General features: G+C 43.5%; 1 protein-coding gene across 2 annotated transcripts in view; it reads left to right on the top strand.

Moving 5' to 3' along the window:
- Positions 1-1977: 1977 nt before the first annotated feature.
- Atosa (atos homolog A) overlaps positions 1978-16996 on the top strand; it is a 69314-nt gene continuing 54295 nt past the window's right edge. Inside the window, exons 1-2 of one of the 2 annotated variants that reach the window (XM_050125091.1) lie at positions 1978-2122; positions 2762-2878. In XM_050125091.1, the coding sequence (XP_049981048.1) occupies positions 2863-2878 (16 nt within the window). In that variant the 5' untranslated portion in view covers positions 1978-2122; positions 2762-2862. Of the gene's footprint in view, positions 2348-2761; positions 2879-16996 lie in introns of both variants that reach the window. The other variant, XM_050125082.1, reaches the window with a different exon arrangement.

A 16996-nucleotide genomic window follows, 5' to 3' on the forward strand; every position in this document is an offset into this window, starting at 1 on the left:
AATTATATTTATTATTGTGGAAGGGTATATATGTATGAGTGCATGAATGGAGGTCAGAGAACAACTTGAGGGCTTCGGTTTTTCCTTCCACCATGTAGGTCCTAGGACTGGCCAGGCCTGGCAGCAAACACCTTTTACCACCTGAGTGATTTTGTCAGCCCATTTTTCTGTTCTTTACACTTCTTAGAAGCTAAGCAGGGGTGTTGGTGCTGAGTCACACCTCTTGCTGCCTATTCACCCATAAGCCTCCTACAATAGCTGGTGTGTGACCCAAGCTGTTGTGTTAAATTATTTTTGATGGTCTGTAACTGTTTTGTCTGTTTCCCATTACCAGGGTTAACTGAGAAGAGATTGCAGAACACGTCAAACTTCTGTTCCCTTTTTAAAAAATTGCACAAGACGTTACTAAATAGTGTCCATGGGAAGTCTTCCAGGAGCTAACATTTGTGGCCACCACCATATCAAAGAGCTCTTTCCGTTGTCCAAAGGTTCATGTCTCATTGCTGAGACAGCTCATCTCTCCACGTTCTGCCCTGCACAAACCAGCTTTGGAGCTAAAGTTAGTCACATCGGTTGCGCATGTTATTTTATTGTGCATATCTAATCATCAACAAAATACTACTTATTCACAACAGAAATTCCATGTATTTTATCTGAAGCAAAATGATGATGATGATGATGGCTGGAAAGATGGCTCAGCAATTAAAAACACTTGTAGAGGACCTGTGTTCAGTTCCCAGCTCACAACCTTCTGTAACTCTAGTTCCACGAGATCTGGCGTTCTCTTCTGGCTTCTGGATGCACTGCCTGCATGTGGTACATAGACAAAAACACAAGCAAATAAATACTTATACACATATGTATTGTTATATTTTTCCTTTGGCACTAGACTTTTGAACCAGGGCCTTGTGCATGCTAGGCAAGCACCCTACCACTGAGCAGTATCCCAAGCCCTCACTCATATACAAAAAAAAAAAACCAAAAACAAAAACAAATCTTCAAATAATAATACTAGTATTGCCAAATTTCATGCTTTGCCAAAAACATGGGTTAAAAATCATACCTCTAAAAATTTAGAAATGGAAAAACTATAAAGGGAAACAGACACAGAGTCGACCAGAGATCGCTTTAGTCCTTCCTGTTGTGATTCTTACTCATATGCAAAAAAAAAAATTTTTTCTTAAATAAGTGTGTTTTTTTTTCCAATGAAACTAGAACCTTGCAATTTTGTACTTCTTCATTTGGGTTTGCCTATAATCTGAGTGGCTAATGGCTGCAGCCCTTGATGCTTTTTTTAGCTGCAGCAGATTCTTGACATCTGTTTGTGCTTAAGTGATGACACAACATCAGAACACGCAATGTCATCGTGTCACATTGTTATAGCACAACAAGAAAATTACAGCTCCCCAACAATAACATGATGTCAGAAGTGTCCGCTTGGTGGTGAGTCAGTGCTTTAGAAGTTGCGAGCTATTTTTAGCTCATCCAGTGCTTCTGAAGCTTGAGTCCTAGCAGATACGGAAAAATTTAGGGATGCAGGGGACCTGATATGTATGGCCCCCATCTTCCTGTCCTGGTCACAACAAAAAGGGGTTCCATGGGGGAATTGCATGTATTTAGGGCTGGGTTCCAACTCTTCTGCGCCAGGCCAGCATCCCTGTGGAGGAGGAACTATAATTATCTTCCCGTCTGGGGTAAGCCCTGGGGTGGCATCTCCCAGGTGACCCTAGTGCACTCTGGGCGCAGTTCCGTAGCTGCTTAGGTGCGCAGCGTAGGTGGCCCCTGTGGGTCCCGCGTCCTCTGAGACCCTGGCCCGGGAAGACTGGTCCCCAAACTCCAACTCCAGGGCGCGCGGCGGCGTTGCCATAACAACCGGCGCGCGCAGCCTCGGCGGAGGAAGTGACGAGAGTGGGTTGGCTGTTGTTGGGACACGTGACCCGGGTAGTGTTTTGACAGGGCAAACAGTGGGAGAAAGAGTAGAAGAGCGAGCGAGGCGGGCAGGCAGCGAGCGAGGCCGGTGGATGCGCGGGGCGCGGCGTCTCGGCGTCTCGGCGTCTGGGCGTCTCGTCGGCCGCGGGGTCGCTGCGCTCGGGGAGGCGTGGCCCGGAGCACGGAGTGTGATGTGAGCGGCCGGGCGGCCGCGGAGAGCAGTGCCGGGAGGAGGAGCGAGGGGTCCCGGAGGGCGGCGAGCGGGCGGGCCATGGGAGCCGCTCTCGGGTGGGCAGCGCCACGCGTGGGTCGGCGCGGCTGAGGACATGCCCGGGCTCTGCTGCTGACCGGCTCCGACTCCGGCGGGAACCCGCCTACCGAGGCCTCGGCGAGGCTAGCCTGAGGGGGAGCCCCGCAGGTGAGGCCCGGGGGGCTGCGGGGGCTGTTGTGCCCCGGCCCCTGCGGTGGTGCCTCGGTGCCCAGAGGACACTTGACCGAGGGCTGCCTTAGCTCCCGTGGCCCGACTCTTCCTCCTCCGTGCCTGTCCCTCCAGGGCATAAATAGATCCTGCTTGTGCTTCCGAGACGCTGTGTCAGAGGAGGACACCTTGGCCTGGAGAGCCGAGGGGCGGGGAGCAGGGGTGCTAGGCCCGAGGACGCCCGGGGAGGCTGTGCACAGACTTGAGGGTTTTTTTTTTTTTCCCCTTCAGACCTGCCCAGGGTTCTGTCACTGCAGTCTGCACCAGGAAGAGGCCTAACTTCGTAGTTTTTCTTGCAAGATCTAGAGGTTAAAACAAGACTCGAGTGTTTCTTTTTTTATTTTCATCTCTTAGCGTTCGGAAAACGAAGCAGAAGCTGTTGAGTCAGCGGTGTGCCGGTTGGAAGAACCCACACCTGTGTTTTACAGCACTTTGGGTGGAAATTGGATGCGAAAATGAAGCCAGACCGAGGTAAATGATTTATTTAAGTAGGGCCTGAGTTGTGTTTTGTTTCTCTGTCTCCTTTCAGAGGCGTTAACCTAATTTTCCACAGGATCAACTATTCCTGTTTCAGCCGTGCAAGGACAGTTTCTGTGAAGACACCAGCTGCTGAGGAAGAGATGAGCTTATGGAGTGGGTGGTTAAAGTCGGATGGGAGGACCAGTTCTAGGAGAGTGTTTGGTGTGTGGCACAATGAAGGTGACAGAAATAGCGTTTAATGAGTGGCCACAGGTTTAGTGTCCTATTTAGTTGCAGTTACTCATTTTTTTAGGCAAAGTCAATCCAACTTCTGAAAAGTTTTTCGACTTTTGAAACTTCAGTTTGAACTATTATCATGACTTTTTCCCCAGCTGTGTTTTGTTTTTTGTGGGTTTGTTTGTTGTTTGCCAAGTTTTCTAGGCTGTCACAGACCTCACTGTGTAACCCAGGCTGGCCCAGAACTCACTCACCATCTTTCTGCCTTAGCCTCCACGATGTGGGCATTACAGGCATGCCTCCCCCCCCCCCCCCCCCCCCCCCCCCCCGCACCTCTCCTTGGTTCATTTTAGTGCTCTTAGTGAATTCCAGTTGTTTTTTTAGAGTACCCCAGCTTCAGTCCCCTATATGGACAATTAGGGCCCAATTTTCAATTCTAAACCTGTATTATTATTATTATCTATTTTTTTGTTTTGCTTTTTTCAAGACCGGGTTTCTCTGTGGCTTTGGAGCCCATCCTGGAATTCATTTGGTAGACCAGGCTGGCCTTGAACTCACAGAGATCCACCTGTCTGATCCTACTGAGCACTGGAATTAAAGGTGCGCCACCACTGCCAGGCTTATTGTTTGCTTGTTTTTTCCACCCTCATCCCCCCCCCCCCCAGGGTTTCTGTGTAATTCTGTCTGTCCTAGAACTTGCTCTGTAGATCAGGCTGGCCTTGAATTCAGGAACTCAGAGCCTCTGGCCTCAGCCTCCCAAGTGCTGGGATTAACTGCATCATTGCCAAGCTCTAACCCTACATTTTCAAGACTTAGAAAATAATGTCTATACCTTGCCCCTCCCCGTCACAAGTCTAGAAGATGGCTCAGTGGGTAAAGGTGCCACCAAACCTGATGATCTGAGTTCAAACCCTGGAACCTACAAAGGCGAGAACCGACTCCTGAAAGTTGTCCTCTGACCTCAACCCATACACATTTGCACACACAGACCCAATATATGAATATTTTAACATAATAAAAAATACCTTAAAAAGAAAAAGTATAAGTGATATGTCCCATGTGACTGTGGCTAGAGCCCACCTGCCTCAGTCTCCGGAGCACTGAGATTATAGTCCCTCAACATCACACCAGCCTTCTTTTGCTTTTCAGAGACTTCAGAAGTTGTTTGTCTGCCTTCTGATTAGGGATAAGGACAGCCCTGAGGCGAGTTTGATAAAATAGTAGTGGTAAGGACTGAAGACTTTATTATCAGTTGTGAGTTTGTTTCCAAGAAATCTTGCAGTAGGTATCATCGTGTTCGGAAGGAAGGGCTAGACAATGGCACTCTTTGAAATCTCAGCTCTCAGGATTGAAAAAGAGATTTATCCTCTGAAGTGGATTTTCAAGACTCTTTGCATTAAAATGGTTATTTTCCTATATCCATTTTTCAAAATGATTAGAAATACAAATTGTCTAGTTAAACTATGTCTTTTGGTAATAATGTCTACTAAAATATACTAGGAAGAAGTGGGAGACAGCTATATTTAATTTCATGCTTTCAGTTAGTTTTTGAGTGTTCTACTGTTAATTGAAATAAGTGTATAGTTATGTCTGTAGGCATATCATCAAATGCATTGCTGCTGAGAGGGTTGCCTGTGTACCATGCTAAGTTTAGATTTTTAGATTACATCAGTGACTGTGGAAAAACTGGCACCAAGGTCAGGAGCTGCATCTCAGAATAAACAAGCAAATAAAATCAAAGTCACTGTTTGTCTTGGATTCTTATTAAAAAGTTGCTTTAAAGCCACAGCAGTTGAAAAATAGCATTTACAACAGAAACTTTATAAAGCATGTTTTACCTTAGAGAAAACTGTAACCAAACAATAAAGGTTTAATTATGGACTGATACAAGTTAATAAGGAAAATAAATCCATTTATCAAGATTCCCAGAGAAATGAGAGTTTCTTTCCCGTGAAAGCTGTTGATCTTTTTAATCATTCTCAGGTCAGAAATGAAATAATCCTAAATCCAATGGTGCATTTTATTCCATAAAACATGAACTGTTGTTGGGTGATGGTGGCACACACTTTTAATCCCAGCCCTCCTGAGGCAGGGGCAGCCTGGGCTACAGATGAAGTTTCAGGATAGTCAAGGCTACACAGAGAAATCTTGTCTGGAAAAAATAAAAATAAAACTAACCGACCAACAAACAAACAACTAAACCCATGAACTGTTTAGTTCATAGGTTTATTTTGTTTCTTGTTTTTGTTTTTTGAGTCAGGGTTTCACTGGCTGTCCTGGAACGCACTTTGTAGGCCAGGCGGGCCTCGAACTCACAGAGATCTGTCTTCCTCTGCCTTTCAAGTGCTGGGATTAAAGATCTGCTCCAATACCGCCCAGAGATTTTTTTTAAACAATATTCAGAATAACTACAAATTCTTACTTAGCAAACTACTACAGAGACCTGAAGTAAGTTTTTCACAGATTTTTTTTTTTTCAATTTTCAAGCAACATGCTCTTGTATGGTCTCATTTAGCCCGGGCTAACCTTCAACTTACTTTGTCATTGAGGCTGGCATCAAACCTGATTCTCCTGCCTCCACCACCTAAGTACTGGCCTTTATTTTAGTACAAACAAAGAAAGAGGGGCTGGAGAGATTGCTCAGCAGTTAAGAGCACCTGCTGCTCTTCCAAAGGAACTGAGTTCAGGTCCTAGCACCCACATGGTGGCTCACAGTCACCAGTCACTCCAATTCCAGGGGATCTGATGCCCTCTTCTGTCCCCTTCCTCTCTCTTTCTCTCTCCCCCTCCCTCCCTTTCTCTACAAGACACACACACAACACAGATGCTTCTTAAAGGAAAAAGAGTGCATACAGTCAATATAGCAGCCTTAGTTGATTGCAAATGCGGCAGCGATGGGGGACGCTGAAAATTGGGCGCCATGTCAGGATCTAGAGAAGCTAGGTGAGACATTTTCTTGGTGTCTCTAACTTCAAGCACTCCACTGTTTTCTTCCATTTGTTATATCTGGTTTTTGGCCCCCTGTTTTAGCAGCCTCTGTTGCTAATGTTCTTATTCCTCTTGTTTCCGGCTTTTAGTCTGTGTCCTGGAGAACTACGTGATCCTACTTGATACCAGGTTCTCTGTAAAATGAGGGTAAATAAGAGACCCTCAGGTACTCGTCTAAGAACTCGTAAAGCGTGTGTTTTAATGTAGCAACTCGAAACTGTTTGCTTAAGAGGGTACAGCTGTGTCCACCCTCATTTTTGAGACAAGATTTCACTGTGTAGACCACATTGCCCTGGAACGTGCTTTATGATTGGGTGTGATATTTGGTTGGCTGATAAAAAGCAGTGGGAATCACAGAAAAATCAAAATGCTTTCTGTTTCATGTCCTTCGTTTTTGTTCTTCCTTTACTGTTTTTCTTTTAAAAATCATTTACATGTATGGGTGTTTTGCTTACACATATGTCTCTGTGTGTGTGTGTGTTGCTCCTGCTATCTTCAGAGGCCATAAGAGGACATCAGATTCCCTGGAACTAGAGTTACACACAGTTTTGAGCCACTGTGAGAGGGCTGGGAACTGAACCTGGGTCCTCTGCAAGAGCAGTCTTCTCTTAACCACTGAGCCAGGTCCTCAGCCCTTCATTTCTTCTTTTTGGCACTAGGAATTAAACCCAGGGCCTGTATGCTCAGTACCCTTGAGTCATACCCTATCTCTTTGAGCCCTTGGAGGGTGAAAGTAGTCCGTTTTTAGAGTTAGGCATACTATTTCTTGTGCAAACCAATCCGAACACAGGTGTATGGTGGAAGAAGACTATCAGAGCAGTCTAAGGCTGGAATCTCACATTTTTAATAATTTCTAATTTTACAAGCAATTTTTTAGTTATTTTGTATTATATAATTCACAAGTGTGTTTTAGGGAGAGGGAAGTTCATCAAAAGTGTAATTTGGGGGTTTGAGATATAGCTCAGTTAGGGTACAGTTAGTACACTTAAAGCTCAAGGTTCAATTCCCAGTGTGCATGTACTGATTTGCTCTGTGGAAACATGGATGCATGAATGAGGGAATGGATGATGAAGGGATAGATAGGTAGGTAGATGGCAGATGGATGGACTGACTGACTTGTTCCAAAGCATTCAGTTTGCTTTTCACAGCAATAGTTTTTGAATGCACTGTTCCTTCATTTACTGTATTGGAGAGAGTGGCGCAAATGAATTTAGTAGCAAAAGACCAGAGTCTTCTAGATTTTTGTAATTTATGCATCTCTAGTGAAACAGAAGTGTTCAGGCAACCAGAAATTGCACATTATCTGCTGGTGTTGAGTGTGTGCATGTGTATCAGTTCCCTTATATTGTGGGCATACTAGGCGACTCTGCCTGTTAAGTAATAGAATATACTCAGTTAACATGTTACTGTGTAGCAAATGACTACAGTCCACATAGTCTATAGCAGTTTATTAGTAGGCAAAAACAATTTTTAAAGGTCCAGACATTATGTAACATTATATAACATTGCTTGGCCGACAATGGCAGCATAAGTCCTTGGTGGTACTTGTCAGTGTGCATTCTGGAGTCCTTTCTTAATACTGTGTGCTCCTTAACACGTTTGCGTCTGTCTTCTCACAACCAAACTTTGAGAGGGTTTGACACGTGGCAGGAGCTAGGCACATGACTTTTACCATGGTGCTGATGCATTGGGCAGTTGCAGACCTTACTAACAGAGGTAAGAAAGGAAGTGTGCAGTGGCCTGGTGCTGGCTTTCCTTTTATATCCCAGCACCCAGCCTGGGCAAGTGAAGGCACGGGCTTTTTTTCTTTTTTGGGGAGGGTGGGGGATTGGTTTTTGTTTTGTTTTGTTGTCATTTTTGTTTGTTTTTTCGAGACAGGGTTTCTCTTTGTAGCTTTGGAGGCTAACCTGGAACTTACTCTGTAGACCAGACCAGCCTCGAACTCACAGAGATCCACCTGCCTTTGCCTCCCAAGTGCTGGGATTAAGGGCATGCGCCACCACTGCACAACTTGTTGTTTTTTTTTTTTTTTTTTCAAGACAGGGTTTCAGTTTAGGCCCTGACTTTACCTAAACTCGCTCTGTAGGCCAGGCTGGCCTCAAACTCACAGAGATCTGCCTGCGTCTGCCTCCTGCGTACTGAGATTAAAGGTGTGCACCCCCACCAGCAGCCAGTAGCCTTTTAATATATAGCTGGGAAAACATTCAGCCTACAAAGAGACACATGACATAACTGTGTAGTTTATTTCTTTATACCATCACCTGCTGTTATAACTATCTTAGTATTTGTCTCTGTTAGAGTGCTCTGATTAGAATAAATTTTCCTGGATTATAGGATTTTAAATGTTACCTGCTGAGCACTGGTTAGCTTCAGACGGTGAATTGCTCTGCCTTGGACTCAGGGACCTGGCCCCAGTTATACAAATATGAGTGTGTCTCATGGGGAGTCTTTCAAATGTGATCTTTGCGTAGAAGTTATTAAAGCATATTTCCACATGTTATAAACATAAAGTGTTTTGATTTTATTTTAAGTGGTATTTTGGCTCACAGAAACTTATTAAAGAGTAAGACAAATTTTAATTACCAATAAATCAGTTACTTAAATGTACTGTGTTTCAAGTCAAACATTTTGCAGATCATGTCTGATGCTTAAATAAATGGAAAATCTAATCTACAAACAAAATGTCAAACAATTTGATATTTTTTAAGTTAAAATGGGAGGAATGTGCTCTGTCTCTCCCTTTTGTTATTTTACAAATTTTGTCATTAGCCTTTGGATTGTCATAGCTTTGGACCTGCTTATGTAGACACAAGCAGTCCTGCTATCTTCTTTTTTTGTTTTTGTTTTGTTTTGTTTTGTGTTTTGAGACAGGATTTCTCTGTGAAACAGTCCTGGCTGTCCTAGTCCTAACTCTCTTTGTAGCCCAGGATGGCCTTGAGCTCTCTTAAGCATCTGCTTTCCTGAGTGTTGGGATTAAAGGCACGTGCTGCCACTGCCCAGCAGTCCTGTTATCTTTAAATGCTGTTCTATAGATACCTGAAACAGAAGGAAGAAGTGATTAATTAGGTCTAGACAGTGTAGCAGGGGAATCACGTGCATTCCTTTTGTGGTGTGAATGGTTCTTTGTTGGCCAAATCAAACAACACAAATGACAGATGCTAGGAGAACAGAAATGCTGGCTATGGTAGCGGCAGTATTTGGCTTAATTCCCAGAGAAAGGTAGTAATGGTGTTACTAACAGCCGATACTTGGGCCTTCCATGCTAGACCATGTTCCATGTTCTTTCCAGATGTAACTCATTTAATCTGCACAGTTACTCATGGTTGTAGCTATTAGCACCTTTGTTGTATACATAAGTGAAACTAAGAAACTAAGTCACAGAGAATTGTAGTTTCTTTTTTTTTTTTTTTTTAATTATTTTTGTTTTGTTTTTTTCGAGACAGGGTTTCTCTGTAGCTTTGGTGCCTGTCCCGGAACTAGCTCTTGTGGACCAGGCTGGCCTTGAACTCACAGAGATCCACCTACCTCTGCCCCGCCCCCACCTCCTTTAAGCTGGGATTAAAGGCGTGCACCACCACCGCCCGACTAGAATTTTAGTTTCTTATAGAAAGAATCCAGATAGTTAAAAAGGTGAGCCTGAGTTCACAGTGAGTTCAGGTGTGTGCGCCCAGCTTCACTAGTGACAGTCATTTACATTAAAGTATTATAAGATACATCTTAATTGGTGGGGGAAGTAGGCTTGAGGCAGTCTGGCTGTCAGGCCTGACGGTCCAAGTTTCATTCCTAAGACCCACATGGTGAAGGGAGACAACAGACACCACCCCCCCCCCACACACACACACCACAAACAAAGAAATAAATGTAGAAGCTGGGGAAACAGCAACAACTATCCCTGAGCTTCGTGACTCCGGACGCTGCCAGTCCTCACAGCTCCAGTGCCTTCACAATGGGCTTTTTAATAAATAGTACCTTGGCTCAGCGTTACCCTGCAAATGAAGTAAGTTAACATACATAATGTGCTCAGAACAGCAGCTGCCACTTAGAAAGCATGCAAATGTGCTCTGCTGTTGTTGCGGTTGGACATTTTCTAAGGAAGAAGCCAGGCATTTAGAGAAAGCCGGGAGGAAGAAACAAAGGGGCTGATTGAGCTCCTGCATAGTGGAGGTGATCTGAGTTAAGAGCGGCCTCTCTGTCAGGCCGTCACACACTTAGGCTGATGAGCCTTGACACACCAGGCGCTGACTGATAATTGCTAGCTTTGATGCGACTTTTGAGTCTGGGATGGTAAAGGGGTGGACAGGGAGGAACCCTATGTTTTTGCTTGTCATCCAGTGAAAAGGAAGTGATTTAGTGGACTGAGCACTGTCATTTCTCTGTCCAATGAGGAAAAAATCTGAAGGTAGAGTTGGAAAGCTAATGTATACGTACAGTGAAAGATTTAAATGTTAAAATTTCATTTATCTTTAAACAGTGATGAATCCATGTGTTTTGAGCATCTTATGTAAACAAGTACAGAGAATTTTAGTTGTTTAATCAAATATCATTTATATTTATTCTTTTTCTTGTTTTTGTTTGTTTCTTGAGACAGAGTCTTACTCTGTATCCCAGACCAGTCTCAAGCTTGGAACAATCCTCCTGCCTTAGCTTCTGGAGTGTCAGGGTCACAGGTTTGCACCACACCTGGCTTGCTTTATTCTTTGGTCCCTCTCATTTTTACATCTGATCATGGTAGTGTCTTCCTTGCTTCTTCTGGAAGCTGAGAACTTTTTAAAGTGAGAACACTAAACTTAGCGTTACCTATTCCTGGTGTTAGTATGATTTAAAGAGAAATTGCTATACTTGGAAAGGGTACCTTCTTTTTTTGCGGGTCATTCTCTCCTTACTTAGCTGGGGGAAGATGCAGAAAAGACCCAGTCTGCCAATTCACACATCTCCCAGCACTCAGGAGCGTGAGGCGGAGAATTATCACAAGTTCCAAGGCCTGCCTGGACTACAGAATGAGTTCCAGGCCAGTCTTGACTTCAGAGTGTGATTTTATATTCAAAGAAACAAAAGCAAACAAAATCAGAATAGTTCCATATTATGTCTGAGGTTCCCGTTGGTCTGACTGGGCAAAGACTGCAGTTCTTAACCAAAACATTAGACCCAGGGCTGAATCTGATTGGTGAACTCCAGGTAGACGGCTGAGGTGAGCTTCCACACAGTTCCCTTTCACCTCGAAAGTACTCATCAGACAAAACAGGCCTTGTTCATACCTTCCTTTTGTTTACACCCAGTGCCACTGGCCACCTTTTTAGAGTTGGATTATCACACTTTTCATTTCATCGAAAAAAGCCCTTCTCTCCAGAATCCCATGGTGCTCCTTGTTTTTGTCTTCTAGGCTGGAATGCCATTTCTTTCAGAGAGGTATTTTTTTTTTCCCCTAATTACCCTCATGTTCTCAACTCACATTAACTGTTACTATTGATATGTCTGTTAAACTAGATGTCTCTTGCTATTCTGTGTCAGCATTCTGTGATCCTTTAGTAGCATTTACCAAATTTTGTAATTAGTTATCTTTTTTTTCTTGTTTGCTGTCTGTTGATACATGAGGCTATAGTTATATTCCCTGACTCATCGATTTAGTAGACAGCAGGTATATTGTCGGTGCACCTACAATATGTTGATATACACTTGTCAAATGAACTAATGAATGGATGAATGGTGAGTACACATCAGTGTGGAAGAAATGGGAGAAAGAAAAGGTAGATATTGACACCAACTGAAAAATTTTCCATTTTAGGTATTTCTCTGAGCTGTAACTTGGAGGCTATTTTCACAACTTTATACCTGATTTTTTTTTTCAAACCCGTTTTAAAACATTTGCCCATTCCAAGACTGGGATTGCAGGTTGTGGCCATTGTGCAGTTTTATGCAGTGCTAGGGATCAGCCCCAGGGCTTCTTGCATGCTATCTAGGCAACCCCTCTACTACTAGCTGGGCCACATCACCAGCCCAGCGTTTTCTTATTGAAAAAAAGCGTGTGCATACGTGTATGTTGTAAAGCCAAGTTGAACTGAAATAAAATACTATAAAATAAGTAGGCAAAGGCTGTTTGGTCAGGTGTCAGTATGTTATCTGATTAGCAAGTGATCCACAAAAACATTTGGAGGAAACTCTAATCACCTTCCCCATACTCAGCTGGTTCCTATTGTTTCAGGAGGAAGGGAATAAATTTTTGTGATTTGGGTCAAGTCCCAAACCTGTTTCCTCATCTAGAAAATGTGCTTGGCTCAGTATTGTTTCTGAGCTGAGGTGAAATGATGCGACAAAGGACTCTGTGAGCTGTGGGATGGCGTGATGACACTCTTGGTTTACCCTGAGGGAGAATCTTTTTGAGTAGGAGCTGAAATGCTCCAAGGGCAATCAGGTGCTTCACAGTTGGGGCTTCTCTCTTAATCGCAATTTACACATTTAAAATTGAATTACGGCCTGGAGGGGTGGCTCAGCCGTTAGAGGCTAGGCTCACAACCAAAAATAGAAAAATGAATTACTCCTCATTCCCCCCTTGTTATACCAAGTATAGAGTCATTTCGATTAATAAATGCATATTTAGATATACTTTTTTATTTTCAGAGTCTGAGACAGTATCTTATTTAGCCACCTGGGCTAGCCTTGAACTGTCTTCACAGCCCAGATGGGACTTGTTCCTTGCCTTGGCCTTCCAAGTAGCTAGGGTAATGGGGCTGTACCACAGGCCCAGCTTGGTTAGATGATTTTCCAGGACTGATAAACCATGGCCATCATTTCGTCAGGTCAGTTGGAACCTCTTAGCTGTGTGATGTAATGTAACAAGAGTTAAGGACCTGAGACCTCATGATTAACTCTGGATTAAAATTGTAACTACAGGGGCTGGCTAGAGAGATGACACAGTGATAGAGAAGTTGCTGTTCCTGCAGAGGACCTAGCTTCAGTTCTCAGCACCCACATGGTGATTCAGCCATCTTTCACTTCCAGGCACTCACATGGTACACACAGAATAAATAACTATATAATATTCACGCACTATAATAACAATATTTGCCAGACCAAAATGACCCTTAGACAGTTACATTGTGTGAGTAACAGTTCTTGCTCTGACACTGTCAACCCAAAGCCTTTTGGAAAGTGAACTGAGAATTTGGCAGTGGCAGGCACCATATGCCTCACACAGGCAGGGGTATGGGTTAGCTCACTTGGCTCATGGGTTTCAGAAAGACCTAGCCCACGCATAATACAGGAAGGGATTTAGAGTTAGCTCTGGTTTTTGTTTTTCCTCAGCTATTCTGAAGAACTGAGTATTTCAGAACTTTGTTATAAAAACTACTTTTAACAGGCACAAAAGGTCAACAGACTTTATGTCCCCATCAATACTGTGTGCACTATGCAAACTTGAAGTCAAAACTCACATTGAACTATGCAGACGCCACAAGGAAGGGGAAGTAGGTTAATCCAGCTGTTTCTGGGTGGTGATGACCAGTTTAGAGTAATACTAGGGCAGAGAGATTGGGGCAGCGGTGGGCACTAGGAATGTGGCGGAAAATACAGAACGATAAGTTGCTAGCCAGAATTGAAGTTTGGTAATTGAGAGCATTGCCTAGAATTCCACAGGACTTGGACCAGGCTCTTCTCCAAGCCCAGAATTCAGACTTGTATCATGGTACTGTGAATAATAGCCAATGTCACTTAAAACCTTTGGGGGAGAGGGGTAAAGAACTGGTCATTAATGGGACTTTCTTTCCTTTTAATTTTTTGAATTAATGGGAATTTCTGTGTGTCATTTTATAATTTGTTAGCTTTGTAATGTGAAATGAAATACTCTGATGTTGTTTTTTTTTTTCTCTTCTAAATGGGGATATTTATTCCTATAAGGTTATCTGTGGGTTGAATGAAATTATATGATAAAGAAGAACTATATATGCACCAAACATAAGAAATTATTTAGTCTTTTTGTTTGCTTTTTTAAAAAAACAAAACAAAACAGGGTCTTAGCATGTAGCCCAAGCTGGTCTGTTCTTACTATGTAGCCTAGGCAGACCTTGAACTCAAAGCTGTCTTACTGCTTCTGCCTCCAGAGTGTTGGCATTACAGGCTTCACCACCCCGGCTGGCACAAGAGAGTCTGTGTCTAAGCATGTGTGCTTATATGTCACCTGGGTGTTCCCCACACATAGAGATGATTAAGTCAAGGCAATGGGAATCGAGTGGGAAAAGGGCCAGAAGCATCGAGGCCAGCACAGTTAGTGATCTGATACAGCTGAGACCTAGGAGTGGGAGCACGTGTAAAGGGGACCCCACTGCTGGGGTCTCTGAGAAGTTCCCTCAGGGCCATAATAAAGAGCACACACACACCTTCCCTAATTGTGGAATTCAAAATTGCTGTGGAATGAATTTGGATTTTTATGGCATTGGTCAACATAGATAGCTACTTCATCTGTAAAATCCCTTCGGTTTTTTGAGGTCTTGCTAAGAAAAGTTATGGTTATACAGAACAGTTTCTGCAACTCTGACTCGTAATTGTTTACTTGTAGCAGCTTGTAGTCATCAGAAACGAGCTGATAGCGAGGGAGCCTCAGAGCTGGGATTCCGTCAGAGTGCTATGGGGTGATTGATGGTAGCCAGGAAGATGGATTTAAAGGTGTACAACTAAAAAGACACAGCAGCTGTGTTGAGCCTTAAAAGACACATTTTACATTGACATAGGTGGGCTTTTTGTTCAATTGTGGGTTGAGATGATGCAAAGGGCTTTCTAAGGTAAGCTGCAATTTTGAATTTGAATGAAAATGATCCCCTCCCCCCCTTAGGCTCATAGGGAGTGGCACTATTTGAAAGGATTAGGATTTGTGGCCTTGTTGGAGTAGGTGTGACAGAGTTGGAGGAAGTGTGTCACTAGGGGTCGGCTTTGAGGTTTCCAGTGCCCAAGCCAAGCCTGGTGTCTCTCTTCCTGCTGCCTGCTGATCTGGGTGTATTCGAACTCTTCACATCTCCGGCCCATGTCTGCTTACCTGCCACCATGAAGATAATGGACTAAACCTCTGAAACTGTAAGCAAGCCCCAGCTAAATGCTTTCCTTTATAAGAGTTGCTATGGTCATGGTGTATCTTCACAGCACTAGAAACCTTAACTAAAACAAGGTAGAAGACAGAATCTTGGATTGAGGTCTAATTTAGGAGTAGAAGAGATTCAGTTTTTTAATTAAGCCAAGGACTTTGGGCTTATTTAATCTATTTGGTGGACACTAACTAGTAAGTACTTTGGGATGACGACAGAGAACTTTTTAGAAAAATCATTGGATTTTGTTTCTTAAATTTAGCTGTAAGCAAGCCTAGAAGTAATACTGACAGTCTTGAGATCATGTTTTAGATCTCAGAATTACATTGTGACCTGCACTTAGAAAAATTACTTAGCACTAACCTCTGCTTCCTCTTCCTCGGTTATCCTCCTCTTTGCCTTTGTTCTTTGATTATGAACACGAAGAGTTAGTTTTCTCCTTTCTGAGAGGTCGTGAACTACCAGTGTCGTGCACAGCACTAATCATCATGTGCTTGCTGTTTTATGATACTCTTGTCCAGCAGTAAGCTGCACTAGTGTTTAGCTACAGGTTCTAACATGTGAGGGAAAAACACACATGGTAAGGTGGGAAGACAGAGGTTCCTTTTCCCATTCTAGACAACTGTTTGCAGTAGCTTAATGACTCTTATGTAATTAGATATCTTATCCTGCAGCTTCCTGTGAGCCCTGAGCATGGTGATCCCTGCAACATGGATCAGTTTTGCTGGCTGTGTTGGGGAGAAGATGGTCATACATCTTTCCTTCCCCAGCCACAACCAAGAATTAAGGAAGGAAAGCTGGTGGACAGCAGAGGGGGCTTGTTTAGGCTAGGAAGAGCATGAAGCAGAAACTGAGGTTCTGGGTCTCAGTTCTCTGGCTGTCTGTGTGAATAGTCACCCTCCCTTTAGCTTCTTCATCTGATGGTTGGATGAGATGACTTCTGGGCCCTTCTGGGTTCATTGTCCCTTTATTCATGACTCCTTTCTATTTCTCTGGACATGTCTACTTAAAAGCTGGGAAGGATCTAGCCAGACTATTGAGAAAGTGTTTTCTCATCTTAGCAGTGACTATGCAGAGTGAACACTGGTCTACTGTGCTCCAGCTTGTCATCATCTAACCTTGACCTGTGCCTTTCTGGTAACTAGGGTTGAAGAGTTCAGGTGTCTACCAGGTACTCTGAATGGCTCAGATCAGAGGGAAAGCCTCAGGTTACGTACATAGGGGCACAGATTCAGCTGCTAGAAGCCTGAGTGAGAAAGGCTTTTGGAGAATGTGAAGCTCTTTAACTTTTGCAGTTAAGAAAACCAGACTTTGTACCATATATGTACATATACCTTTAATCTTAGCACTTGGAAGGCAGAAGCAGACAGATCTCCGAGTTCAAGGCCAACCTGCTCTATAGAGTGGGTTCCAGGACAGCCAAAGATACACAGAGAACCCCCCCCCAAAAAAAGAGTAAATCTTTAAAAATGGGGGCTGGAGAGATGACTCAGCAATTAAGAGCATTGGCTGCTGTAAACAGAGGGAGACAGTGCTTTTGTTTGCTGGCCACTCAGGCCCAAATAATCATACAAAAACTGTATTAATTACAACTATTTGACCAACATCTCAGGTGTATTTCTATCTTAAATTAACCCAGACTACTACTACTACTATCACTACTACTATTATTACTACTCCTTCTAATACTGTTATTATTCTTGGTTTTTTGCAACAGGGTTTCTCTGTAGCTTTAGAGCCTGTCCTGGAATTAGCTCTTGTAGATCAGGCTAGCCTTGAACTCACAGAGATCCGCCCGCCTTCGCCTCCTGAGTGCGGGGGGGGGGGGGGGGGGGGG

The sequence above is a fragment of the Alexandromys fortis genome, unplaced genomic scaffold (genome assembly GCF_014885135.2).
Source record: "Alexandromys fortis isolate MF-2015 unplaced genomic scaffold, M_Fortis_MF-2015_v1.1 scaffold_22, whole genome shotgun sequence".
Lineage (NCBI taxonomy): Eukaryota > Metazoa > Chordata > Mammalia > Rodentia > Cricetidae > Alexandromys > Alexandromys fortis.